The sequence below is a fragment of the Mytilus edulis genome, chromosome 1 (assembly GCF_963676685.1).
Source record: "Mytilus edulis chromosome 1, xbMytEdul2.2, whole genome shotgun sequence".
Lineage (NCBI taxonomy): Eukaryota > Metazoa > Mollusca > Bivalvia > Mytilida > Mytilidae > Mytilus > Mytilus edulis.
Window position 1 is genome coordinate 92,215,838 of NC_092344.1, and position 25,591 is coordinate 92,241,428.

The 25,591-nt window shown below is 33.3% G+C and overlaps 1 protein-coding gene across 10 annotated transcripts in view; it reads right to left on the reverse strand.

Annotated features, from left to right (window-relative positions):
* The window catches only part of LOC139495235 (cAMP-dependent protein kinase catalytic subunit alpha), a 93,590-nt gene that overhangs the window by 40,487 nt on the left and 27,512 nt on the right, over window positions 1-25,591 (reverse strand). For 2 of the 10 annotated variants that reach the window (XM_071283596.1, XM_071283587.1), the window contains exon 1: window positions 17,047-20,339. The exons of 6 other annotated variants lie outside the window; for them this stretch is intronic. In XM_071283596.1, coding sequence (XP_071139697.1) covers window positions 17,047-17,080 — 34 coding nt within the window. In that variant the 5' untranslated portion in view covers window positions 17,081-20,339. Of the gene's footprint in view, window positions 1-7,583; window positions 8,022-17,046; window positions 20,340-25,591 lie in introns of those variants that run through there. 2 more of the 10 variants (XM_071283601.1, XM_071283608.1) reach the window with 2 other exon arrangements.

Sequence of the window (25,591 nt, forward strand, 5' to 3'; positions counted from 1 at the left end):
TAAGGTCCACTCTTGAAAACTATATATCGCCTGTAGACCCCATGCCGAGTTCCGGGCTCATTATATAATTACGAATGCATATTTTGATTTACCAAATATATCGAAAATATTTGAAAATAATTTGTGATTTGATGAAAGCGCTCTAATGTGAAAATCTGTTTGTGCGATACAGAGAAGGTACATAAATGCTTAAAACATATTTCCACTCCTAACCGTTGTTTCCGTGGGTCCGTTATGTAAAACCCTGGACTAGCATTTGGATTACCCTATATATATAGGTTCATCCAAATGCTAGTTATATATATATATAAATAGATACGTATCATGTACTGTAGTACGACGCTAGATTAAAACTGACGTGGAAAGGTAACACCCGGCCACCGAAAGCTTCATTTTTATGAAGCCCAAGTGGTCGTGTGGTCTAGCGGGACGGCTACAGTGCAGGCGATTTGGTGTCACGATATCTCAGTAGCATGGGTTTGAGTCCCGGCGAGGGAAGAACAAATAATTTGCGAAAACAAATTTACAGATCTAACATTGTTGGGTTGATGTTTAGACGAGTTGTATATATAAATAGATATACATCTGCAGCTCTATATAAAGAGGATGAACGTGCCGATTTTGAACATCACATTTAGATATCAATTGACTCAATGAACAAGTTCAATTTGTGAAAACACTTATTATTGGAACAAATACATTTATGTGAACCAGGGATAGAAAGTCCCTGTGTGAACGCATTGTATACTTACATTTACATACTCAGGCAACTTTACACACGTGTTTATGTGCACGTGTAAATTTTTACTGTGTGAACGGCCGGGGCGTTACATTGTTGGGCTTAATTTCAGAAGTAAAAACATGTATATAATTGATTTCTGATGGTTCTAGTCCTGTGTAGCTATTAATACCACAATAGGTTCAGTAGCAGTATGATACCGTAAAGTTGCAGACCTAACATTGTTGGTCTCAATTTTTAGTGGTGGTTATCCAATAGAGAATACCTGTCGAAAAGTTGTCCCGTATTGAGACGTATACAATATAAATATTCAAGGTAGTGATTCCACGCAACATCCATCTGTATTGGTTGATCTGCCAAGTAGTCATTATACACAATTAAGCATCCATAAATCAAGTGTAGTTGGGTGGATCCAGCCAATTCTAAAAGAGGTGTCCAACCAAGGATAAAATAGGGGGGGGGAGGTGGTGACGTTTTGTGCAATAATCATAAATAGTTTTTGAGATACGGTGCAACATGTGAAAACCCCCCTTTTTTTTACAAAAAAACTCAATAACTCTAAAATAAAAAATTGAAAAATCACAAAAAATATACAGATCTTTAGATCAATATAACTAAGAAGTGTGTAAAGTTTTGTGCAATAATCATAACTCGTTTTTTGAGATACAGCGCGACATGTCACCCCCCTTTTTTTTTTACAAAAAACTCAATAAAATCTAAAACAAAATTGGAATCATCACCAAAAAGTATACAGATCTTTAGATTAATATAACTAAGAAGTGTGTAAAGTTTTAAGCAACAATCATAAATCGTTTTTTAGATACGGCGCGACATGACGTGTAACCCCCACCCCGTTTCAGTTATATAGTCTCGTAAATCAAAAAGTTTAAATCTTATTTTCCACCAAAAAGTATACAGATCGTTTGACCATCATAAGAAACAACTATTTCAAGTTTCATGAAATTTGGATAAGTAGTTCTCAAGTTACGGTGCGACATGTGGACGCCGGACAGACAGACGAACAGACGGGCAGACAGACGGACGGACGCCGGACATTTGTATACCATACTACGTCTCGTCAAAATTTTTATAAAAACAACATGTTTATATCTTATATGGCGCATGCAGTTAACTGAGCAATGCAGGTAGTTGAAAACAGTGCTTGCAGATGATTGGTTCCTGTTGAAGGAAGAACTTTTGTTGGGTTAGGTCTCAGACGAAATATTTTTACGTCAATTCAATTTATTCATACTACAATGTTAAATTCTTTTTCATACTTGAACTTTGTACACATATTTACCATTAAAAGTGCACACAAGGTCGGCGTTGTTAAGCAGTATAGATATTTGTAAGTACTACCACTGATATCGGAGTATAAAATGGCAGGATTTCCTTATCAACAAATAAAGTGCGAATAGCTGCTTTGTCATTTTATACTGTGCAATAATACTGATACCTATCAGTAAAAGAACTTTATGAAAGGATTGTCATTGTGAATTTTTGTTTCTTCTTCTTCATATATAACTTTTGATATTCTAGTGACCGTATATATAAATAGTGGATGTTGAATACTCGTAAAAAGTATATGTCACAACGCGTGTCCCTTGCTGAAAATCGTATGGGTTGTGTTCGGCTGCTTTCAGATCATGGCGACCATCAACAAGCTGATTTTACTTATTTGCAGTTTTCGGTTGCAATGTCCTTTGCGTAAGCCACGGTGACCATGATTTTATCTCTATCGACATTTCTTATGAAAGTAACTTAGTAACATTATACTTAAAAGTTCTATGGTCTAAAAAACAACCAATTGATCGCAAACAGGAAATATCCCTTCTTAAATGATGTCCATCAAGGATTTTTTAGGGAATGATTGAAATCATCTTTGAAACTATCTGCAGTGGATCCATCATGGCGACCTGCTAGTTGAAATTTAATCATCACGTCTGGTACAAACTTCTTATGTATAATGTACACAAAATCAATAATCTTTAAGAATTCATCTGATAAAGATCTGGTATTTTTTTAATCGGATACTATTAATAGACGCATTTATCTTCAGCTTGTTAATCAGTGCAATCTCTGCGAAAGTTATTTTATTATTTGTTATGGTGTATTTCAGGTCGACAGGTACACTACCTGGCGAACCTCCAGACACGTTTACAATCAAAGAGAGACTACTCTTGTGAAAATACTGAATATTTTATTCTGTTTATATTAACAGGCAACATTGTTTACATACACACATAAAACATACGCATTAAAGCTATTCTGTTCGTGTGAAATAATGTATGCCCTCTGTGTATTTCTACCGGTAACTGTACAAATATTTTGCTGTATCATAATTTTTTTTAATATGTGAGTTAAACTATGATATCACATTCTCAGAGTCATCTTAAAAACGCGCACATGTATCAACGAAAACCAAGAAGCATATACTAAATTTTCCAGCGCACCAAACAATTTTATTCAAATCTCTGCACTCATTTTAGCAGAGACATATATACACATATATGTCTCTGACTTTAGATGGGACTGAATACGTACATTTTTCTATGGTCCAAGATATTCAGCACACATACAGTCTCAATATTTTTTAGCTTATGACGATTCCCAGGTTAAAATGGGTTTTATTGTATATTTACCAAGGATATATTGAAAGAAAACAGTCTGTCAATTAATCTGACAGATTTTGTTTAAATATAAATTAAGGTATTACGAGTCCTTTTGTAGTTTGCCATGAAACGAGTCAACTAGATTATACGTTAATTAATACTAAACATAATAGTTTACATGGTGATATTATTCACTTATTTTTTATATTTTATATTTTTGCTCTTTTATCTTTTGTATAATGAATACTGAACATAATGGTTTATATGTTAATATTATTCACTTATTTTTTATCATATTTTACCTGTTTTATCTTTTGTATTACCTATATTGAAATTGTTTATTATACTAATCAATGTACTGATTTTGTTCATAATAGGTCCTAAATCTTAATCAAAAACTTGTTCGTAGTAACGATAACACGACAAAAATCGTACTTCTACAAAAAATGCACTTATTGCTTAATACTGAAAATTATTAATTACTTGTGATACAAGATATAACAAAACAAGTAACAAATGCCTAATCTGAGGACATTACTATCGTTGGGTCATTTCACTTAACTGTGGGATTCGAATTTACTGCTTTGGGGTTTCAATCCGCTGAATGTACTCGCTCTTTGAGCAGATGATTACCTTACTTCCCCAAAAGCACTTAGAACAAAAAGATCCTGGTACTTTTTATACTGTTTCATCAACTTTGATATAAGGATTAATATTGACCTTATTATAAAAATTAAAATTGTGCCAGTATTTAAGTCCCAAAATTCTTCAAATTACTTTTCCCCAAGTATAGTCCATGAGATCAAAGGAAACTCGTGTAACGTATGGTAATATCGCTACTAAGTATGACACTGTGATATTTTCACAGAAAAAAATATTAATAATTTTCAAAACAGACTCCTAAAACTGATGCATTTAATCACTGTTGCAGCTCCCCTCAGGCCTTTTCCCAAAACCCAACTCAATCCAAATCCTCTTTTTTTGTTTCTGACAGTTATCTCCCCTTACTACTAGGACCATGCATTTTCTCCCATCTGTTAAAACAACTTCTCGTACCTGTTATTGAAACCAGCATCTTAAATCGCTATAGTATTTTTAGCTTTTATCGTGTATTTTGGAAACTTCACAAATTAACTCCACTGAGGAAACATTTGTTTTAATATCATGATAGAACTAAAGATAGTTTACTTAACGAGAAATCTAATTTTTTTCCACACGGTTAATAAATCTACCTTCATCTCAGGTGCCAAGAATCAGATCTATCTTGTTTACGTAATTGTGAACACGAAAACTACTTCCAGACTCAGAGCTTATAATTATAATTTTATAATATCACTACTGAAAATAGGCACCACAGTTTTAAAACGATAAGTTAAAACCGACACCCCCATAAACCGATGTTATGGTTCCTGATAACATAATATCCGTACACTCTTAACTATAACCTGAATTCGAGATACACAGGTATTTACATAGTGTGTATGGTAAATTTTATGATCAAAGAGAATACTTAAATATGAATTGTTACTTATTCTTTATAGTTTTAATCTTCCTATTGGATCGCTTACTTATGACTTAGGCTATTTTTAAAATTCGAGCACATATAATTTATGATTACTATACTACAATCAAAATCACAAAACAGGTCAAATGTATGACATTATCCTATAGATCTATCAAGATGTGTAATGTGCTAGATATCATTTTAAACAAGATTATTTTTTTTAAGATTGAAATTGGCATTCCACTGTATGCATGTGTAGTTACAGCTAATTTCCTAATGGTTGTAGAGAGGAAATCTTTTGCTGGCTTGCTCGTTTTGTTTGTATAAATATTAGCTCACGCATTCCAAAGTTAAGATTGACATCAGCAAACAATATAGACAGACTTTATTAAACCAGTATATATTGTATTTAAATTTGATTGAAAGTTATTCCAATTACAATTGTCAATATACAAAGAAAGCAAGTAAGCTTACCAAAGTCTTACCCTACATGCATCAGGAAATAAGCTGTAAGTATATTGGGTCTTTTATGTGTACGTTTTTCCTTTCTGAGTAGCTACCGCTGGTAAGTTTTTTGTTAAACTTGACTTGCCACAAAACAAACATAGGGTTTCAAGGAATCCTGTGCCTCGACTGCGATTGCTGTTGTTAGCGCAAAGGTGTTTAATATTGATTGCCAAAAAAAACCAAGTCCATTTATCATTTAAATACAGAAATGTGGAGACAAGAGAAATCTAAATTTAACACTTAATACAGTCTTTTGATCACAAAACTTCTGTAAAGTCTTTATTAAATTCCATGAAGTTTTGACAAGGTAATAAATGTCTGAAAAAACTTTAGCCCCGACTAAGTCAAGGGTGTTAACATGCTAACGTGTCTCTACATCATGAAAATGCTTCTGTCCAAGTTTCAAAATTCCAAGAAGGTTTCACGAAACAATTTACACTTTCATCACCGACAGAACGTCACTGTTGACGCCGACGCGAATTGGAATTAAAATTATAGAAGATGTGTGTAATAAGACAACGAGACAGCAATTCAACGACAAAAACAGTCAAAAGTCTAAGACATCTACTAAATATTATATTGAGATGAGATGTTATGTGATTGCGAAAGAAGCAACTATCCACAATGTGGTGTAAGCATCAACAGATACCATGTCTTCAATGATAAGTGAAATCCATACCTATATATATAGTAAATTATAAATGGCAAAATAGCAAACGATTAGACATTTCAAAAGGTACGGTGGCATGCAGATTGCAGCAACATCATGCTATACGATGCGCTTGGGAAATATATTAATGGGACGCAGGTTCTAGCTCAGAATTTAGATTATTTTGAAGATGCAAAAATAAGATCGAATTCCAAAATTATACAGGTTTCAAATCATCATCTAATTTAAGCCCGTACGTTATTTCTCTTTTTATATGAACAATTGATCTCACAAGCGAGCTCACAAGTTATGAAAAAATATTGTTCATATTTTTCGTATTGGTTAAATGGTCTTATATACGTCAATATTTAGGTCTGCTGATCTCGAAGTTTTACACCTATCAAACAATTGTATAATCTTTTGTAAGATCATTACGCAAGTTAGTCTAAACTGCTAAGTGATTCCATTGTACTGGTAACTCGAGACAATATATGCCCGTTACCCACTAGGATTTAATTTATGTGACTTATTCAAATAAACCTTCCTTGTATTTTAAATGAGCATTGTAAATAATAAATAAGATAAGACGTTTTAATGAAATTTTATCTATGGTAAATACGTATATTTAAATCAAAGTAAACATGTTTATTAGTTTGGGGAAATCAAGAGGCGATTCGATTCGTCTCTATTTTATAAACTAAAGTACGATCTCTTGGTCTATATATTCTCAATTTGAAATACCCGTGAGATAATCATGCATTATGTTTTTAGTATAACTACAATTATGACATTTTTTAGACTTCCAGTTGGACTAAAATCAAAAATATTGATAGTATCTGGAATAATTGCGTGATATATTTGCCACTGAACGCCAGACAACCACCAATCAATAAAAAAAAACTATGTTGGTACTTGGCACATGACTTGTATATTCTAATGAACTAAATTATGTAAATTCAACATAATCCATGAAAAAAAATATGTAAACTTGAAAATAAGGAGATGTGGTATGATTGCCAATGTGACAACTATCCTGATTCCAAATGAAGTGTGTGCAAGTAATTATAGGCAACCATACGACCTTCAACAATGAGGAAAAAAACTCATCACATAGTCGGCTATAAAAGGTTCCAATAAGAAACAATTCAATTGAGAAAACTATCGGCCAAACTGCCCATGTTGCCCCCCCCCCCCCCCCCCCACACACACACACACAAACCAAAAAAAAAATATATATATTGGTATTATTCATTTTAATTCCTCATCTACATTCTTGATCTGTTCATATATTTGATGATTCAAAGGGCAGTCCATTATATTTATTCAATGTTGATGTAAATTTATTAAAATTATTCATGAAAAGTATATTAAATAGACACGAAGCATACAAAAAGTAATTTACTTTTAACCGTTCATTTCGGGGTTCAAAGTAAAAAATATATCTTTACGACCCATATACATATTACAACAAATAAAACTGTTTTCTTTAGATTTACATCTTTTTGCAAGTAATGTAACATTTATATCATTGTGAAATATGAGATAAATATAAGTGTTTTTATATATACTTACAAACATTACCCTTGTCCTTTTTACTCATATTCACTTTCTTATTGAAAATCCTGGAATTTTTCTCGATGCAATGTTCAACTGAAGTTTTCTAGATCCCAAATAAGTCCTTTTGAAAGGTAAAAATATCACAGAATTTGATTCAATAATCGATTTCACGAGCAATGTTTTTCTGTTACATACATAGCCATGTAACAGCTGTTTTTTTTTCTATATAGGACAACAAATATACACTGAAAAGTTTAAATTCAACAGATAATGCGACAATGTGCACTATAATAAAAAATTAGACGGACACGACTGATCAATTGGGATTATTGATTCAACTTGAACAATCCTGTATTGTTAGGAGCCCTTGTCGGGTATTTCAAGCATAACATATAGTATATATCATTGACACACAATCACCTTTATATATATTAAGGTATAGTTTAATAATCTGCTTTAAATACACTAACATGCATTTAATAAATGATCAATAAACTAAGAATCATTATAAAGTATGATGAAAGTTCAAACTTTAAAAAACCGGTATCGCGAGTGGTTCACATTATACCACTTTTTCTGCATTTGGAATTAGCTTTTGGACATGAAATAATTAAACTAATAAGAGTACTATACCAAACGTGTATGGCACAATAAATACGAATTAACACATATTTGGTAACATAGTTGTCGGGTATCTCTATGGTCGGGTTGTTGTCGCTTTGACACATTCCCCATTTCCTTTCCCAATTTTATAGACAGACTTTTTCATCCCATTGTATGAACATGCAAAAGAATTCATATTGATGAAAGAACCAGTGGCGGATCCAGAAGGGGGTCCCGGGGGTTGGAATGCATTTGCATTTGAATGGGGACATATAGTTGGAACCCAACCCCCCTCCTCCTCCCCTTTTATCATGGTTGGGAATTCCTAAAAATTAGATAGATATAATTGACCAAATTTTCTGCTTTACGATGCATATCTGTGTTCTTTCAGATTTGACCTACGGCTAGTCCTTCAACTTCAATATACCGGTTTGCATTAATATTACCAAGGATTTGTATAGTTATAACTATACAAATCCTTGATATTAGCATGTAAAATTGTGGAAATGTATACAAAGAAGCGCACATCGAAAAATTGAAATATGTTAGAAAGGATGCATTTATAAAAAGCTTTGTGTTCAACGTCAAATGGCAAGTATTACATGCATGATCAGGTCGAGCAAGAAAATTTAGATGGTTTGATGAAGGGATGATGGGCAAATGAGCTGAACTGCCACTGGGAAAAGGGTAAGTTAAGTAAGAGCAACATTTTCCCCTCGCAAAAGGTCCCTTACTGACCCTTTAAAGATACGTGCAATAGTTATTTTACATTTGGAGAGAGTTACAGTTTCATAACCAGGGGCGTTGTTTAACGTACTGATTCTGAACGGACGCAGCTGTTGTACCTTTTCACTCAAAGCCTAGAGGTCACACCACAATTGTAGTACTGTTACCGAACTCACACCGAACTCACACTTCGAAATCAAGCAATCAAAATATTGTTAATTCAGGATTAATGCGAAGCTATTATTATTTCTGCTCAAAACACTAGCTACACAGGAGAAGGCTAGAATCTTTGCATGTCTTCTAGTGCTTTTTTGAAATTCAGATTTAAAGAACTGTATGGCGAACGTAACATACGAAAAAAGTCATTTTGCTGACACATTATTCTAAATCCGGTTCGACCAGTCTTTGCTCTTATTCCTTAATACCGTGTTAAGCAGAGAAACATCAAATATCAATTTTCAAGGCGTTGGTTTAATTCATACAGGGATCAAACTTTGCAATGCAAAGACAATGTAGATGGCTATTGACAAGCGAAGACAATGGAGCTGACTTTTGACAAGCGATGACAATGTAGAGCTAAGAATGCTGACAAGCGATGACAACGTAGATGTATATCGAAAAGCGAAATTAACAAGCGGAGACACGGTAGATGACGTCTGACAAGCGGAGCCCATGTAGACCGCTGACAAGCGAAGACAATGTAGATCGCTGACAAGCGAAGACAATGTAGACCGCTGACAAGCGAAGACAATGTAGTTGACTGCTGATGAGCGAATACATGGAAGATGAGTTACAAGCGAAGACAACGTAGATGACTATCAACAGGCAAAGACAAGGTAGTTGACTACTGACAGGCGATGACAACGTAGAAAAATATTGACAAGCGAAGACAAGATATTTGACTGCCGACAAGCAGAGACAATGTAGATTACTGATGAAAAGCAAATACAGTGAAGATGACTGCTGACAAGCAATGACAATGTAGTTAACTGCTGACATGCAAAGACAATGTAGTTGACTGCTGACAAGCAAAGACAGGGTAGTTGACTGCTGACAAGCAAAATCAATGTAGTTTACTGCTGGCAATAAAGGCAATGTAGTTGACTGCTAACAAGCAAAGACAGTGTACTTGACTGCTGACAAGCAAAAACAAGGAAGTCGACTTCTGACAAACAAGCAAAGACAATGAAGTTAACTTCTGACAAGCAAATGCAATGTAGTTGACTGCTAACAAGCAAATACAAGGTATCTGACTGCTGACAAGCAAATACAAGGAATTTGAATGCTGATGAAAACGTAGAAAACTATTGACAAGCAAAGACAATGTAGTTGACTATTGACAAGCATAGACAATGTAGTTGAATGCTGACAGGCGATGAAAACGTAGAAAACTATTGACAAGCAAAGACAAGGTAGTTGACTATTGACAAGCATATACAATTTAGTTGAATGCTGATAGGCAATACAACGTAGAAACTATTGTCAGGCGATGACAATGTAGTTTACTGCTGACAAGCACAGACAAGGTAGTTTACTGCTGACAAGCACAGACAAGGTAGTTAACTGCTGACAAGCAAAGACAATGTAGTAAACTGCTGACAAGTAAAGACAAGATAGTCGACTATTGACAAGTAAAGACAAGATTGTCGAATGTTGACAAGCATAGACAATGTAGTTGACTTTCATCAAGCGAAGACAAGGCAGATGACGGTTGACAAGCGAGGACAGCGAAGCGGAGTATTGATAAGCAAATACAACATAGATAAATATTGACAAGAGAAGACAGCTAGATTACGGTTGACAGGCGAAGACAACATAGTTGACTGCTGACAAGCGAAAACAACGTAGAGGACTATTAAAAAGTGAAGACAACGTAGAGGACTATTGAAAAGTGAAGACAACGTAGATGACGGTTGACAAGTGAAGACAACGTAGAGGACTATTGAAAAATGAAGACAACGCAGATGACGATTGACAAGCGAAAACAACGTAGAGGACTAATGACAAGCGAAGACAACGTACAGGACTATTGAAAAGTGAAGACAACGTGGAGGACGGTTGACAAGTGAAGAAAACGTAGAGGACTATTGAAAAGTGAAGACAACGTAATGACGGTTGACAAGTGAAAACAACGTAGAGGACTAGTGACAAGCGAAGACAACGTAGAGGACTATTGAAAAGTGAAGACAACGTAGAGGACTATTGACAAGTGAAGAAAACGTAGAGGACTATTGACAAGTGAAGACAACGTAGAGGACTATTGACAAGTGAAGACAACGTAGAGGACTAATGACAAGTGAAGACAACGTAGAGGACTATTGAAAAGTGAAGACAACGTAGAGGACTATTGACAAGTGAAGACAACGTAGAGGACTATTGACAAGTGAAGACAACGTAGAGGACTATTGACAAGTGAAGACAACGTAGAGGACTAATGACAAGTGAAGACAGCGTAGAGGACTATTGAAAAGTGAAGACAACGTAGATGACGGTTGACATGCTAAGACAATATAGTTACCTGCGCTGACAAGCAACGAAGATGACTATTGACAAGCAACGAAGATGACTATTGACAAGCAAAGATAACGTAGAGGACTACTGACAAGTGAAGACAACGCATATGACTATCAACAAGTGATGTTTGAAAAAAATATATCAAATTGCATCGCTTCCGAACAGACGTATAGGTACTAATTGGATTGTGAGGTAATGGACGAAAATCGGACATTGTTCCAACGAGCTAGCCTAACGAAGAATGCCAATTGACTTGATTGTAATCTAAAATTAAAACAATTGCTTTCCAAGAAAAGATTTGATTCCACCAAGATATCAAGCTATATATTGAAAAAAGGGGAACATTGGTTCGGATTTGTTTTTACAAAAATCTTTGAACTGATACTTATATTATTATAAAAGACATTATCCCAAGTTTCTATGTAAAAATGGAAACAAATCAATAGCACTTGATGTAATTAAGAAAATGCGACCATGAATGCAAAGAAATATTTAAGTTCGATAATCGGATTGTTTCCTACAATCACAATAAGAGATCAATGTGTTGAGACATAAATAGGATTAATTATTCTATACACCAAGATTTAATATGCACCCGAGAATGGGTCACTGTCTTAGGTTTGCGATCAATCAATTTGAATAACAATAAATAGAAATTATTCGCAATAATCAATAGAAAATAATTAGAGCTTCCTGCATTGCAATCTTATCTAATTCCAAATTTATTAATTTTATTAACTGTCGGTTTTTTTATAACGAAAGAGGAGACAGATTTTTTTTCGATATGTGTTGATGTATTCATTCATTGCAATTGCTACTGTCTACTGAAATGACAACTTGGGAGTTAGTTTTATTGTAGAGTTCATAACCATAGATTATGGGCTCATATCAACAATGTTTCAACAGAGACTCGAAGGTCCACTAACAGGGCTTCATCTCCAGTATACTTCCCATGTTTAATCACCTTAATATCCAACTTATCCAACGGTTCGCGACAATCCCCAAGTTGACACAATTTGCGAGTATGGTCTTGAGAAACGATGATAGTCCGTCGGAAAGGGACGATGAATGACCGACCCGTGTTAAAGAGAGAGAGCCATATCTCTTGCACGTAAAAGACACCTTTGCAGATTTTGAAAAAAGAGCAGGCTCATACCACTTCAAAGCAGCACTCGCACTCGCAAAGTGGAAAGGGATTAATATAAGTTGCAATAACTTGTTTCCCAATCCACTATTGATAAATATGTTTAAACTAACGGTTCGCGATAATACTTTTTTTTGTGCTAGCATCTAACTTATACTTTAGAGAAGTTACTAAATGATAACTTACGTATCAGAACTGCAGTGTTATTTCAGTATTTTTAGTTAAGCTATAAAGTTCTGACCCATCGAACAGAAAAATGTTTTTTTTAAGTTCAGTTACCGAGAGTTGTTAAAATGTACAAAACCAGCAGTGACACTGGGAACAAACAAACAAAAAAGGATCATGTTCATAACAGTATGGACAACCGCAATACTTATGTTGAAAATAATACCGAATCATTAACCTTTAACTTGATTGTCATCGGCTATCGATAACAGTGAGTTTACGCTCACTCAGTCTGTCAGAGGCTTTCCAGTGGGGTTTTAAATAAAATAAAAGAGTAAAGGTAAATGCAGGTGCATGAGAAGACAAAAAGAGAGTTTAAGTATTCAACATTTAAATCAACACACAAGGTTTTGTCCTCTGCTAGTTATTCATATTATTTGATTTAGGCGACCCTACAGATTTAATGTATGTCTAAAACACGTACGATAGGACAAGTGTGCGTTAAAGACCATCGTGCGCCTAATCGGACCCAGTCATTTGATAACCTGAGCGCGCCAAGAAATGGTCTTGTCCACGCTGTTATGAAAATGATTCTTATCGTGTTCTTGTACAAGGTGAGCTGCATATGTTCATGTAAAGGTTAAATAATGATGTTTCTATTTTGAAATCCTTATGTAACTATATATGACACGTGTATTTAGGAATGTCCAAAGTTAGCAGTGAATATTAATGGTATAACATATGACAGTTGTGAAATCAACAATATTATAACCTGAATGTCAAAGATGTAAAATATACATTAGAATGTAATGAAGCGAGAATCTACAGAAGAATTACTGCAACAGTTTACCGAGATTAGGCTATTAATACATTTGAAATGTATAAATCATCTATATATGATTATATATTAAAACGAAAATATGTTATTTTATTTATTGTTGATATTCATGGAAACTATTAGAATGAAAAGCAAGAAATTGATTCCCACATAAACGGATATCAATATCCAATAAGAATCACAATTATGGCAATATAACCATAACTGATTTTGACTTTGAAGAAATAAGTTATAAATCAAAGCACTCACGCTTTTAAAAGTATGCACTTTTGAGATCAAATGTTTAGTCTGACAAAAGAGATTTTTTGAAATATTGAAAAATAAAGAGATAAACATCTATATTTTATAGATTTTGATGTTTCGACTAGAAAGGAATTTTGGACTAATTTCAGATACAATTCAAATTCCTCTGTGTAAGGGAAGTAATCGAGCTATAAATATGCGTCTGATAACTATTACATTATATATGTTAACATGTATTTCCACGTTTGCTTTTTGTTATAAATTATAATAATATACATCATATTTTGAAAGGGTTAAAGGGGTATCTCAGTGTTAGCAGGCACTGTTCTAGATGTTTTTGAAAGGAGTTCCAGTCTGTTTTCGTTGAATATACCTTGATTACAAAAGACTAGAAATGAACATGTTGACTAAGACCCATGCCTCCAATACCATATATACATACGTGTTATTCATTGGGAAATATAGGCCTTCAAATGTATCGAATGAAGCACAGTATGTTTATGTCATTTAAAACATATTAGAAATTGACCTTGAGGCAAAATCTGCGATTCGGACGGATGACTGACAAATTTTAAAGATTTATTTGAAAAATGAACTTGAAAGGCATAACAGATCATATCAATGACAGTTTAACTTTTAAATTGATCTCTGAGTGAAACTTATATAGGACAGTACGTGGCAATACCCCTCATGCTTCAGTACAACCCAACCAAAGTATATATGATATCAATATAAAACAACTCTACTATGACATGCAGGTTGTTTGTAGGTTCGGTCATATGCTTTAGTGTCGGGGAAACTAGCACAGGCACTTTGGAAACTAGCTGTCTCAAGTCGCTGCCCTGCAAGTTTACACAATTATTTCACATTCACATACTTCAATGATCAAAAGCATAACTGAATTTCAACAGTAGCCATATAAAATATACAAATTCAAAGTATAATTGACATGTGTAATTGAACGAATCAAAATATTCAAATACTGAATTCTATATAATTTTGCGTTTTGACGAAAGCTGAGATTAGGAGTTACAAAGTCTATTTTAATGAAGTTTGTCAAGAGTCACTTCTGTAGTTATCATATCTATATTCTTTATTGTGCAATTAGACCACAAAGACAGATAAATCTTTAATTATTAACTTTCATGAAAGGATTATTATGATGAAGCGTAAAATACGTGAATTTTTTAGATAGATTTAGATCGGAATGATTAGGAAAACCATGAAATATAAAAAATCATAATATACAAAATCAACAAAAATGACTTACGAACAAATAATTTTCGTGTCTTATTACTCTCGTGATGGATTAGAATAAGTTCAAGGAGATGTGGTGTGGGTTCTAATGAGACAACAATCCACCCGAGTCCAAATAGTGTGGATTTAAACAACTATTTGTTACCGCACGGCCTTCAACAACGAGCAAAACCCCTGACCGTATAGTCAGAATATGGTGGGGCATGTTTGTAAGTGTCCAACCCAATCCCAACATGTTAACAGAAATCAACAAGCTAGCATATATAAAGTTTGTTATCTTTTTTACGTCAACACAGCAAGTAGTATTTTCTTCGAAATTCCCCCCTCACTATGGATGTACTAAATAACCCCCATTTCATTTTATGCATAGACGGTCGAATACGCTTCGTAGATCAATTTAAATACAAGAATGATTGAAAAATGTGTTTTCAAATTTGTAACTCCTGACAAAGGGGTGCAATTTGAGTACGTTTTTCGGTTTTTCATCAAGTTTTGCAAACTGATAACTATACTTGTTTATACCAACGTAAAATTAGATAAAGACGAACTATGACTATACAGCTAGTAAATTTCACTTCAAAACTCTTTCATTTATTGATAAATATGTTTACAAACGGTTCTCAATGTAAACAAGAACTTGTGAGGAACAAATTAAAATGACCAACTTTAATCCTTATTTCGGTACTTGTTTCGGCAAGTTTTCGGTTTATTGTATGTTATTACATGTACATGGATTTAGGCTTTGCACTCACATACTAACTGGACTTCTTAAAAAGTTAAAACCTCGTTTAAAGTCCAATAATTTTTTCCGATCCATCCAATTTACATGATTTATTTATACATATATTTTACACGCGAGCTTTCCCACTTTTATCCTCCTATACCAATGGGTACAAAATCTTTAACCTTTATCAAATTACTACAACGTTGAAAGCACTGTAATGAATTTGATTCTATGGTGCAAATCACTGTCATAATTAACATATACGACCTTGGATATGATCATTTAAGACATGATATACGTATATATATATCTAGATATATATAATTATCATAATATTTGTAATTCCTGTAGTGTCTTCAATAGAGATGTTTTTTGCATTAATGAATACACTTATGTGTTCTTTTTTTAGAACAGCTGTTGCCTTATTAATTGTAAGTGCAATGGATGTGTTTTAAATGAATATATACTGTATTGAATATGCTCGAGGCTCGGCTCGAGAGCGACCCATTAACACAATTATGTGTTGCTGAATATCTATAAAAGACTCATGAGTAAGCTAGTAGGGAAACAAAACTAAAAAACCCATAATATTGGAAATAAAAATAAAAATAACACGAACACATTTAGAAAGGATAGTGAATTAGGTTATCTTTTCCGTGACAGTATAGACAGATACACTCGGATATAGATAAAATGGATTTCCTTTTTTATTTTAAAAGTAGTTGTTAAAATTTAAAATAGATAGACAGTTTTTTTGTTACGTATATACTTCAAACCACTTTAGCATTTATCCTTTATAGTACTACGTACACAGCCAATAAAATTAATTTAATATCAAGAGAAACAGGGTATAGAACTTGATTATGTCACAAAAACAAATAAACTGAAGAATTAAGCACAAAACAATAGTGCAATCATAAGAATGATTGCCACCCACGTTGCAATTTTCTTTTTGCAACACCTTTATCATATTTTCATATAAAAGAGCAAATGTGTTACAAGGTATGCCAGAAGAAAATCTGACAACTAGTAAATAAACCACTCACAAACTTCGCGTAGATCAACATGCATATTATTTTTACAACTAATATTACGCATTCAGCTAGAAGCTGCAATATGCAGGTTTGGTGCAGCTTCATGCACACAACGACATGTCCTTCAGTGCTGTCAAATATACAAAATGTTTTCATTAGAATCAAACATTTGAAATTCCAAAAGTTTTGATAGTTAATAATTATTTGAAATACATGATTTGTATACTTACAGAATTTCGCCTCTTTTTCTTCCTTTTCTGACATTTTTACACAGTTTGGGCGTTTTTAAGTCCTCCAAATTAATCCAAATTTGATTGCAAAATAATGTCCTTCTTATGCAACAATTGACTATTTTTATTTACTCAAATCTTTCTTTCCATCAACGAAAGATTTCAGTATTCATTCACCAGGTGAGTGATTACAGAAGTTAACAACGTACACCGATGTTCTGACGAAACTGTTGATAAAACATATATCTCTCCAATAACGCAAACAAAAAACCCCAAAACAAAACCAAATGTAAAATGGTTGACTTTTAGCTGTACAGTATAAACACAAACCCGATTAAATTCTTAGCATTAGTACGTAACAATTTGAAAAGTCCTCTTTGAAAAGTTTTTAATCCCTCCACCACCAGAATTTGGTTAGCAGGCTAAATTTAACAATCTCTATTTAAAGAATGATCAGGGCCTGTATGTCATGTTATCGCAAATTATATATGTATAACGATAATGTAAACTCATTTTATATATGATAGTCATATATTTATCAATAAATTGTGTTTGGTTAAATATTAGAATTTAAATCCCTAACAAAAATTATGTATGTAAATATTTATAGTCATGAGGAAAACGTCAATTTAATATGCATATACAGCCTAATAAATACACATGTAGTACATTAACCCGAAAGCCTATGTTCATGTATAACATTGATTCATATCACTTTCTATTATGTAACGGTGCATCCAAAAAATTAACAATCATAATAATACTATAGTATTAATGAATGGGTGTTTTTATAATGGCCCTGTTATATGTCCAAGGTCTGTTATAATGGTCGAGGAAGTCTGTAATGGCCTGAGGCAACGCCGAGGTCCATTACAGACATCCGAGGCCATTATTACTGACCGAAGACATATAACAGAGCCATTACAAAAACACCCATTTCTTAATACATTTATTAACCAACTGAATAAAAGTGTATGTGTTAATATATCAAATATCCAAGATATTAAGTTGACAGAAGTTATGTGTTGAAAAACAGGAGGAACAGTGATCCCTATATATGGTTCTTTAATGTTGGTTGCTGGTTACTAAATTAAATAAAATACAAAAAAGTATTATACTCTTTACAACTTAATTTTATTAACTTTATAAAAAACCCTAACTGCTTTATACAGACAAACCGGGCATTAATACAGGGCCATTACAGAAAAAAACAGGGCCATCACAGAAAAACAGGGCCATTACAGAAAAAACAGGGCCATTACAGAAAATATGTTATTTTTAATAACCATGAAGTCATTTTTGGCAATAATGTACTTAGTTGGTTAATAAATTCTTATACATTTAACATGAATACTTTTATTTAAAGTTTGCATGCTGTTAGAAGAATAATCAGGGTTCGCAAATCATTTGATGCTGATATATAATTACGTGTTCCAATGAAACCCATAGCTGACAATACGAATAATATGATTATAATTTAATTTTCAAATTAAGCCATCATTCTGATGGCATGCCATTTACTTAGGTTTTGGTAAAACTTTATAATATCAAAACATATGATTCACATGTGTTTCTGCAATAATCTTCCTTCCTCAGATACGCTAATGCTAATGCCAAGAAGTTTTTGAAGCTTTGATACATAACACGTTTATGAAGTACACACTTGAATAATTTGATTGTTTTCAATTTAAAACTCTTTAATTCCCATTGCAAACGTTTATTTACATATATTAGTGTTGAAACTAAGGTTGCAACTCCCTAAGACGACGTTGACCTTTAGAAATGTTGACTGTCTTTCCAGAAAATTTATCCTTCCTTTGTAAACATGATTCTACACCAAAAGATAGGAACATGAAATTATTATAGTCGTGCAACTTCTAGTAAACTGAACTTACTAGACTAAAGGAAAACTTAATGGAAAGACAGGTAAACTAACTGTAGGCACCCCAGCAATTTAAACAATATAGAAGGACTACTTATATTTAAACTAGCAAAAATAATAAGTATAAACATGTACCGGTTGGAATTTCTTCTATACTTGGTATTTCTTTCCGATGAAATATATAAAATATTTGTAAAACATGGTCCTTGAAATGGACTAAATTATTCAAAATCGATCATTAATGTCCTTCCTACTCCAAGGAAGACCAACATTCTCCAAATATCTCTTGTACATATATCTCACACGCATAGCATACAAGAGTGTAACGACCTCGATGACCTTGGTTTGGAACTGTTAGGTCTTTGATGTAAGTGAGAAATGAGAAAAAAACAACACTTTTAATAGAGCCTATGAACACTTTTGTATCATCGATCCAGAGTATCTTCTATCTAATGGAATTATTAAAAATCCAGAAAACGTAATTTAGAAGAGGATATTCTTTAAACCTATATGATTACGTTTCGTAGTAACAACCCTGACCTCGTTTATGACCCTGTGACCTAATACGATGGTACTTATATGGTATTACTGGTATATTAAATGGACTTGTTTTCTTAGTCACTGTTAACTCGAATAATTACAGCGCCCTCTTACGGTCATTGTCCTCCAGAGGAGCGATCGAAGTGAGTAAAATATAACGACTGGATTATTCGGGTAATCTGTTCCATCATCGACATTAGTTACATATGGTCATGAATGCAGTTGATATTTTAAGATTTCGTTATACTTATAAGAGTAAACGAGCAACGATATCTTAATTAAATCACATTGACGTTGAAATTCAAAATTGTGATTTTTCGACAGGCGTTTGAGGTACGGACAACCACGGCCTCTTTTCTCTGTCTTTTCTTTCTATTTTTTTTGTTATAAGTTTCTTTGGTAATTAAACTTATTTTCCTGTATTCCAAATGTTATTGCTATTACCCATACATTCTTAAAAAAGTAGTGTTTTTTCGGGGGGGGGGGGGGGGGGGGGGGGGGGTATACCTCAAGAACATGTTTTTGTTGTTGCAAATCGAGAGAAATAACTTGAGGTCGACGAAAGTAAGGCATACAAATAGAACAAAAATGACACACCGTAGCGATATGTCCCTATCTATCTCTATCGAACATTTAACGTCAGGTAAACTGAAGAAAAAAACTGAAATAAATATGTTTGCATAATCAAAAACAAAAACGACTCGACTGAAATATGCAAGACGAACATCGCATGTGTTTAATGGTTCTTAATAACATTTTAAAAGTTTAAAATGACTGCGACTGGATGATTTATTGCTAAAGTCTTAATGAATTTGTCATGACTAAAATAACTTAAGTTAGAAATAAAAAAAAATAACACTGGTTATTCCCCTTTGCCCGAAAAATCTGAGGGGAAGGTGTGAAAACATAGCCCAACAATTATTTATATACTAGTATTATAAGCTGAAGGTCAGGTTCGTTTAGGTTAAAAGCTATCAAAATTTTCAAATTCAACAGCAATAATTTTAACTCACTTTTCAGCCGCAAAACCCTGCACTCGTTAGATTCCCTTAGTTGCTTAAGAGATTGCATTTTGCCACAACTATCAAAGTTCTTCAATTTAACGTTAAATATAATACTTTAAAATATTAATATTAAGAATTTATTTTCAGTTTTTTGGTCTAAATTTACATCACGAATATAAGCCGGATACAGGATGCATTAGAACATTGACTGTATAACTTCAGGTGAATAACCTATTAAATAATCACCATAATTTAAACAATATAAAATATTATTAATATAGATTATTAATCCCTACAAACATATAAATTAAGTCATTGTTAACATCTGCTACGTTTCCTTGTGCAAACTTGCATACATTTACTAAGTAAGATGTAATAAATTTTTGACTATTTTTTATTTAATTGATGAGGAATAGGCCCGACATTTTTGGACCCCGCATCAGTCATTTCTAAAGGATTTATACAGAGAAGTCTGCTACAGTTCCATATACTTCTAAAAATCGGTATTTTTTTTAGGTTTCTTTCTGAATAAACTGAATTTGGTAATTCACAATCAATAATGAATTAAGATGTAAGATATGTAAACAATTTCCCCGTTAATGACACGATTTATTTATTGCCGATTGCACGTAAAGCGGCAAATATGTCATGCATTTAAGGACGAGAACAAATTAATAATTATTACAAAAGGAAATTCTACAAGGAAATTCGACCAAGATGAAGGATAGGGGAATTTAGAAAACGAATGAAAATAAGTTTTCTTTGGATTGGGGTCGAGGTAACAGCTATCAAGAAAGACACCAAAGAGCTGTTGAAATTGGGTACTCAGTGGCGGATCTAGAAATTTTCATAAGAGGGGGCCCACAGACTGCCTAAGGAGGGCCCGATTCCGTCACGCTTCAGTGATTCCCTATATAACCAACCAAAATTTTTCTGAAAAAGGGGGGGGCGGGCCCCCTGCCCCCCCCCCCTAAATCCGCCTCTGGTACTAGTATCTAATTTGCAGAAATCGAGACAATCTTCTTACATGTGTCAAGAAATTTTGTTCTAGCAAGGCTCAGTATTTATATAGCTAAACATCAGCGTATGTATTTATATCCCCAACATCAAAACGAATGCCTGACTTTGGAAAGGGTTTGCTACCGAACGAGGGAAATCCATAGATGACAATAGTTGTATACCCCAGTCAGCCCTTTGTTTAATATGTATTGAAGTCAATAGAATTGAGATTTTTGTATGTCTTTACAATTGTGAGTGGACAATCCAACAACTGACAAGAACACATAAAAATTTAGCCACAATAATGAGGACTAATTTTCCAGAATTTTAAAACAACATTTAGGATTTCCTTTTTTTTCAAAGTCTGATATCAAAAGAATAGTGTTGGAGGTGACCAACTAGTTAAAAAAAGAGTGAGAAGAGTAAATTTGTATATCATTACCCTAACTATTGAGTCACAAAAATATCCGAGGTATGCTATTATCAATTTTATCATTAATATCTCTTATATATCATGATTTTACATTATTTCACTTGTGCATAGCTTGATTAAGAACAACGCATTAAATCATAAGAACCACGAATGTTTAAACAAAAACAAAACACAGATTTTGCAACTTCACAGTACATGACATCATAAGTGGTTGTTGATCTAAGAGGCATAACTCTAATTCATCTGTTTAAATTCTGCTAATGTCCGTATGAAGGTTTTCCCATAGAAGTAATTTGATATATAGTTTTTACTGAAGTGATGACAGCATTCCTTTTGAAGTCATATGAAACAAGTTTCTTATCATTACGTGCAGTAAATTATTGAACCGATGTATTAATGTGTACTTAGATCTAACAGTTATAACTAAGTCCTCTATAAAAATAAGAAGATGTGGCAAGAGTGTCAACAAGACAACTCTCCATGCAAGTCGAAATCAATGTATAAAAAGTTAACAATTACAGGTCAATATACGACCTTTAACAGGGAGATTTGGCACATACTGAACAGCAGACTATAAGGGGCCACAAAATGACTAGCGAGAAAAAAAAAACACAAAAACGAACGGTCTAATATATATATATATATAAAAAAACAAAAAAACAACAGAAACACCTATGAACCACACCTATGAACCACACCAACAAACGACAAACACTGAACAACAGGCTCCTGATTTCGATATCTTAATTGACAACTATCAACACTGAACCATGGAGAACGTCAAAAAGTAATATGATTGTGTACGTCCATTATGTGCTTCTGTTTCTGTTACTTGATTTGAATTTAGTTTTAATCTGATGAGTTAAGGTCTTTTCAAATGATTTTAATAGTTTGTGCATATGGTGTGCTGTTACACAACTGTCCCAGGTAATGGTGATGGTTGTGCACCCGCTAACCTGTTTAACATCGCCACATTCTGTATGTACATGCCCCAAGTCGAGATCCTGTAATTCAGTGGTTGTCGTTTGTTGTTGTATATCATATTTGTTGTTTCTTCATTTTGTACATTAATCATGCCGTTTGTTTTGTCGTTTGAATTGTTTTATATTTATCGTTCTGAAGCCTTGTAAAGCAGACAATGCTGATTTGCTCATTGTTGAAGGTCGAACGGTGATTTATATTTGTTAATTTCTTTGTCATTTGGTTCAGTCTTTTGAAGATTTATCTCATTAGCAATAATACCACAGTAACTTTGTCACAACAGTTGTTACATGGTTTGGTAAATTAAATTGACTCTTTCATTGTCGATTACTAGCTACCACGTGTGTTTACCGTAGTTATTTTGAATGGTAGGTCCATTTCAAAGATAAATTTAACCATTTTATAAGTATATAAAACATATTCACTCTTTTTTTTTATTAATTTGAAGTTTTATATAACTTTAAAAACTGCGCCATATTTGCCATTCCTTTATGAATATATTTCAATAATTGTTTCGCTCGAAGTCAACTGTACGTATTAAACTGAGCAACAAACAATCAATAAATTGTCTAGATTCATATTTTTTCGCACTGAAATTTTGGAAATTTATCTTTTTATTCCTTACTTTTTTTAAAATAATAATACCTTGAAAGCCGTTTTAAAGCGTTCATATAAGACTAGGGCGTGAATATTAAGTAAACATAAAATTAAGTGCATGTAAGTCTACTAAACTTCTATTTTATTTCTCATTTATTTCTCGAGTTGTTCTTCTTTGATCGTGATGCGTCATTACTCAATAACCTCGTGTGTAACATTTCCTTTCGATATGCATACTCAATTATTGTCGACATAGAGAAACCAGGGAAAACGTACTTAAGATTGAAGTAAAACATCAATGGCATGCATAGACAGTGCATCGATGCTTCTCTCTTTTACATAAACCATTAGATCAATAGTGTGTAACAGGTTCTAACAGCAATAATATTCATAATATCTTCCATAAGTGATCATAAATAGAGCATTTTCTCGGATTCTTCTTAATGACTACTTAGTATAAAGAATTTCCTCAATCAGATTACAAATAGAGACCGTATGACATGAGTTCAACTAAGTGTCGTATTCTTTACAAGTTCTAATAAGTATATATATTAAATTAGATATCATTGGCACTCCATTAGCGCATTCTAAGCTTATTACAGACAGGAGAGATTACTCAACATGAACATGATGAAATCGTACAGCATCGTCCGATTTTCTTTTATATGATTGTTTTACAAATTGATTTCTGATGATGGGTTTCTGTTGTGCTTCATCATTGTGTTATATAAGATGAATATTTTCGTTTTTCCCTCTTCTTCCTACTTTCTTCTTTATTGAGAAAGCATAAATATTAGATTTATGAAAAATTATCTTTTGTTAATGGCTAAAAATACATGTTATCCCCAAGAACAATGACTGTTTGGAACTCTTTACCAGCAACAATAGCTGAGGCTCAAGAGGGACCTTTTAACACTTTCTATCTAGTCATTTGCCAAGTAAGTCAAATGTTGGAATGGAACTGTGCCGGCGGAATTATATCCCTGGTACCGCCACGGAAGCCGGATTGGTTCAGGTCAGATGAACGAAAAGCAAATCCCCTTTATTATTTTTTTTCTATCATACTTTATACTTGCTTGTATGTTTTAAGTTTATCTTACAAAAATACTCTTTTTCTTGCGCCGACCGGAAGCCTTGAGTATTGGTAAAGTTTGACAGTTCAATGTACAATGTAGATGTAGATGTTAAGAAGCATTCATTTCCGAGGTAATTATTTCAAGCATAAATAGGATCAGGGTAAAAGGTTAATGACATGGGAGACTTTTTAGTGATAATGCGTTGAATATTATAATGCTGACAGGTATACTGATTAAAAAACAGAAAAATATGGTATAATCAGCATTGTCTCCACCAGAGACAATTATAGTTCACCGTACGGCCTTCGACAGTGAGCAAACCCGATATCGCACAGTCAGCTATAAAAGGCCCGAAATGACACTGTATATAAAGATTCAAGATTTGTTATTAATATGAACATTTGATATTTCATTTCAATATGGAAATGATTTACAAAATCATAATGCATTGGTTTGGTATGTAGATGTCGTGATGCCTATAAATGGCTTTTAATTGTATGAATAAATATTCTTATTCATTTGTTGAAAATAAATTTACTATATTTGTCAGATACATAAGTGTTGAAAAAAATAATGTTATAACATAGTAAAAATATTTATCGTCTTCATCATAGTTTTTGTTCTTTTAACGTGGAACTTTCGAAGTAAGATAGTTCGTGTATTTGAAGATACCTTCTTTCATCTTCATTTACATTACGGAACAAAGCGAAGTTCGTTCCTACTGTTTCAGTCCTGAACTACTTGCTTAACTCAAAAGTATAGCTATATCATTACCATAGACCGTGGCTTACCCTAATCATTCATATAAAACTGACATATAACCCTTACATAAAAGAGTAATGTTTTGTATTCTTCTTCAAATTTTCATTGAATGCCATTGCACCAGAACATACTGTGCAGGAAAATAACATCAACATGATGTGATTAAATTACATTGGAACAGGACTTAAAGTATTTTAAAAATATATACCAGTATGCTGCTGGGCAAAATCTAAAGTTTAATAGCCACGGAGTAGGACTAAACAGTTTCTGA